General features: G+C 28.5%; 1 protein-coding gene across 1 annotated transcript; it reads left to right on the forward strand.

Moving 5' to 3' along the window:
- The first annotated feature begins 368 nt into the window (after positions 1 to 368).
- Positions 369 to 3,428, forward strand: LOC134241183 (uncharacterized). Its single transcript, XM_062723259.1, has 5 exons — positions 369 to 471; positions 544 to 640; positions 1,002 to 1,107; positions 1,407 to 1,560; positions 2,839 to 3,428. The coding sequence occupies exons 2-5, from the start codon at positions 589 to 591 to the stop codon at positions 3,010 to 3,012; spliced, it is 486 nt and encodes a 161-aa protein (XP_062579243.1). The 5' UTR covers positions 369 to 471; positions 544 to 588; the 3' UTR covers positions 3,013 to 3,428.
- Positions 3,429 to 4,242: the final 814 nt, after the last annotated feature.

The raw sequence follows: 4,242 nt of genomic DNA on the forward strand, positions 1-4,242 counted from the left end.
CTTCAAGATTCATGGATCCACCACTTTTCACTCACTCCTTTTATATGTATAGATAAATACTTGCATCGGCATGCATTTTCCCAACAACTTTGAGAGGGTAAACGTAGATAATGCAGTATCCTTCAAAAATTAACTTTATTTTTGAAAATGTATTGTTATATATCCTCATATTGAAGTTTCCATCAAATATAGAAAAAGACTATACCAATTGCTAATCCATTTCCGGTTTTGTTTGCTGCGAACCTGGTCTTCACCTTTAGCCTTTATATGGGTCAAGAACCTCACGTGATCAGAATTTAAATAACAATAACATTAGTAGGGGTGTATATGTTTAGAATAAAGATTGAGGAAGAAATTGAAATCGATTTATTGTAGGAAGTAAAATTCAAACTAAAATACATGTATCTGTATATCATGTTTAGATGTTTTATGTTTTGTATCAACAGAAAGATATGAATTAAGTGAGGTCTGGTAAGAACTTATACAAATATTTTTCGTAAATTAGTCTGAAAATACTTTGTATATAATATTATCACTTTTCAGCGAAGGTACCTTTTATGGATGAGCCATGTATCTTCCGTTCCATGAATGAAAATGGCCAACAATACACAGGAATGGATTCAAGAGCATATTTGTCATGGTATAAAATTCAAACATTATTAACTATTTAAATTTCTTTGTATGGCACTACAGAACATTTTATAAATAGATAAGTGATGATATAGAGAAACATTCTAAACGATTTAAATGCTGAAATAAAGCCTTTAGAGACTACATAACAAAACTACAACTTATTATGTGATTCAACTCCATATCAATGAAGTACTCATGGATATTTGAATCTAATATATTATCTCTATAAAAAAGAAAAATGAATTTCATAAATAAATATCTTATAAATATCTGATTGACGTGTTTCCCATCAACATGAGTTTTTGAAGGGATATATTTTTAAAATCCATTAGAGTTTATGTTGATTCATACAAATACTTTTTTGACAGATCATACCTTCTGGCTAGTTCTCTCAGGATCTGGGGGCTGTGGTCTACTGATTGGAATGCTTTTCATGGGTTTTGTATGTTTCAAATGGCTCAAGAGGACACCAAAGTATGCTTTGAAAGTCATTTTTGTGAACAAATATTTACCAGTAACTTTGAAAGTGTACTTTATGTTAATTTACAATGCTAAGTTTAATGTCAATAACGACTAACTAATTTCACAAATAATTTCATTGCTGTTTTAAATAAAATAATAGATGTGTGATAGTTAGAAATATCTCGTTTCTTTGTATTCTTACAAATATCAATAGATAAGGGTTCCCAGGAGAAATGAAGCTTATAGATAACACTCAGCTTTCCTCTGGAATTTCTTGTGGAGTAATTTTCTTATGAAAATTTTCTTTCCAGGAATTCTACAGAAGAAAATTCAGGATCGTCTAAGGGGACCTTTAATTTTCATGAAGACCAAGAATTGTCTAGAAAACCTACAGAATTTAATGCAACTTCTAATTTTTATATCCATGACGTCACAGACACCTCCTCCAGTTCACATTTTTACGAGGTATAATAAAACCGGTTCTATGTAAACATGTAACACTAAAATAAAATACGATTTACTGAGCTTAAAGATAGGGGTTCAAATAGGGTTTTAAAAACGTTTTGATACAGATTGCTCTTCACTGTTTTTGAAGCAGAAATCATAAGTTTATGTCATTATTAAGGTAGGATTCTTCTCACATTTCCTGTATTTAAAAATTAATGGAATTTTTACAGAATCAAGAGGACAATATCACTAAGTGATGATATCAGTGAGATTAAATTTGACCGTTTAATATTAGTGGCAAGGTCAGGTCAAGGTCATTACCTTTTCCTTGATATTAAGAATAAAAAATTACTGTTGCCAATCATAGGATCCCTACTTGTAATTCAAAAGATTGAATGTTTTTCTTTTTGCATAAATAGATACTATCATAAAGGGCCTATAAGATGATGTTACCAAATTGACATGGATGATTTAAATAAAATGGATATTTGCTAATCCGAATTTCCTCTACTTTTCTTAATTTTTTTGGATGTATTAGTTATTTTTATATGCTTCCTATATTTAACTTTTTCCAATTTTCACATATAGTAAAGTTGTCACATAAAGGTACAAAATGATACAAAGACTAAAAGTGTTGATCGTTTACTAAGAGATAAATAACACTTTTTACGGATTTTTGGCTCAAATCTGTACTTAGATTTGAAGTATTTAAAAGCTAACATAGTTCTAGTATGTGTGAAATTTGTTTGATATATTTTGAAACTTAAGTCCTTTATTATTAATTTAACTTACATTTGAAAATTTCATCTAGTCTTTGATTGCGTAAAAAGTAATACTATATTCAATGTTCTATAATAATTTGAAAGGCAGAAAAGAAGTAAGAATCCATTCCACCAAAAATATAGTCCCTGCTAGTTTTCAAACGCAGTTTACCATTTCTATTTAAAGTTGTATAATTGTGATGAGAAAAGAAAAATATGGTCTTTTAAATCTTTTAAATCTAAATATATAAGACATATCAACAAATGTACATTGAATAGTCCATCTAGTCAGAAACCAGAGAAGAATCCTACCTTAACTCCCAATCGTTAATGTAATAGAATTCTTAAATATCAATGTTTCTTATTGAAAACCATCTCTGGTTAATGAATGCTAAATGGGATAATTCAAATTGTTTATAAATATATGCAAGATTTAGGATTTGATATTCATATCAATTGCCAAGTCATTTAGAAAGAATCTACATTGCTAAAATCATATGTTTAAAGATAATGAAAAATAAATTTGCATCTTTAGAATCAGAGACATGGAAAATCAGTGGACACAAAGTCAGAAGAGTCTGATGATGATATGGTAGATGACTACATCAAAATGACTCAACCGAAAAAGAGTGTTCGTCGAACAAACTCTAAACAATCTAATCTGCCAAACAGACCCGGTGATACAGCTATGTATGTAGCAATGCAGTAAAACTATAACCAATTGCTGTAATGCATCGATTCATCCATTAAGAATTTTTAAATGTTCAATTAGTTGACACTTTGAACCATTCACAACCAGATTTTTTTTTCTGTGGATCACCATCAATTTATTTTTGACTATGGTTATCTCTTGACAACCATATAAAAATCCTTAAAATTCATTCATTGCTTTGGAGAAAATTTGTGACGTAATTTGCATCGAATAAAATAATATCATTAAAAAATGTGCACTAACAGGAAGTGTTTGATCAATATTGTGGAAATCATTAAAATCATTCATTGCTTTGGAGAATTTTTGTGACGTAACTGGCAGTAAATGAAACATTTATGAATAATATTTTTAAAGAAATAAGTTTACTAACAGGAACCCAATAGTTGGTATTGAGGAATGATAAATAATATCTAATTTAATGTAGTTGGGGAATTGTTCATACTTGTTAATATAGATTATCAAATTGATTAAATTATATTTTGATTGTTATTACATTCGAAAATTATATTTTTTTACATTATACAAATATGAATGATGTGCCATTATGAATAATAAAAGTTTGACCAAATATTATTAACGTTTTATTAAACCATACACACTAGTCATCTAATCTCACTTCTGAAAGTTCCAAAGGATGATGTATTATGTCAATTTCACACGTTTGAATTTTGTGTACTTTATTTTTTTTTTAGATCGAACAGTTTTGGTATGTCTCTTTATTTTGTTTCATTTTGATACAAGTACCACTTGTATATTTTCAGTTTATAAATGCCAGGGTTAGGGAAAACATAGAAGTATACTATTACATACATATTTATAGTTCTAACAAAAATAAAACTTCAAATGTTTCCTCGATGGATGTAACAACAGGAAGAAATATGACTAGAAACACTAAATGTCATGATTCAGTTTGATTGATACTTTTGATAAAAAATGGAGTGATGAAGTTAACAAAATATTTTGCATTTACTTGATTGCAAAGGAGGCTAAACTATATTATATACACCGGAGTTTTTGTGTTTTGCAATCATTATGAAAGGAAGCCCTTTAAACACTATATGTATTATAAAATAATTGAAAAAAAAACCAGAAAACAAATAGTATCGATTAAGTATACAAATCATGCACTTTTATTCACATGCCTTGATACCTACATGTATACTGTATTTGTTTTTCAATTTTCAATAAGAATGTCAAAGTTAATAATTATTATATATTAGATTTACT

The sequence above is a fragment of the Saccostrea cucullata genome, unplaced genomic scaffold (genome assembly GCF_032062105.1).
Source record: "Saccostrea cucullata isolate Sc308-1 unplaced genomic scaffold, CSIRO_AGI_Scuc_v1 ctg21990, whole genome shotgun sequence".
NCBI classification, from domain to species: Eukaryota; Metazoa; Mollusca; class Bivalvia; order Ostreida; family Ostreidae; genus Saccostrea; species Saccostrea cuccullata.

What these genes read in the sequence shown, in the direction of transcription:
- LOC134241183 (XM_062723259.1), top strand. Translation starts at nt 589, where the DNA reads ATGAAAATGGCCAACAATACACAGGAATGGATTCAAGAGCATATTTGT. An exon ending in TGGCTCAAGAGGACACCAAA is followed by an intron (nt 1,108 to 1,406) that starts GTATGCTTTGAA and finishes TTTTCTTTCCAG; the next exon opens with GAATTCTACAGAAGAAAATT. An exon ending in CCAGTTCACATTTTTACGAG is followed by an intron (nt 1,561 to 2,838) that starts GTATAATAAAAC and finishes TTGCATCTTTAG; the next exon opens with AATCAGAGACATGGAAAATC.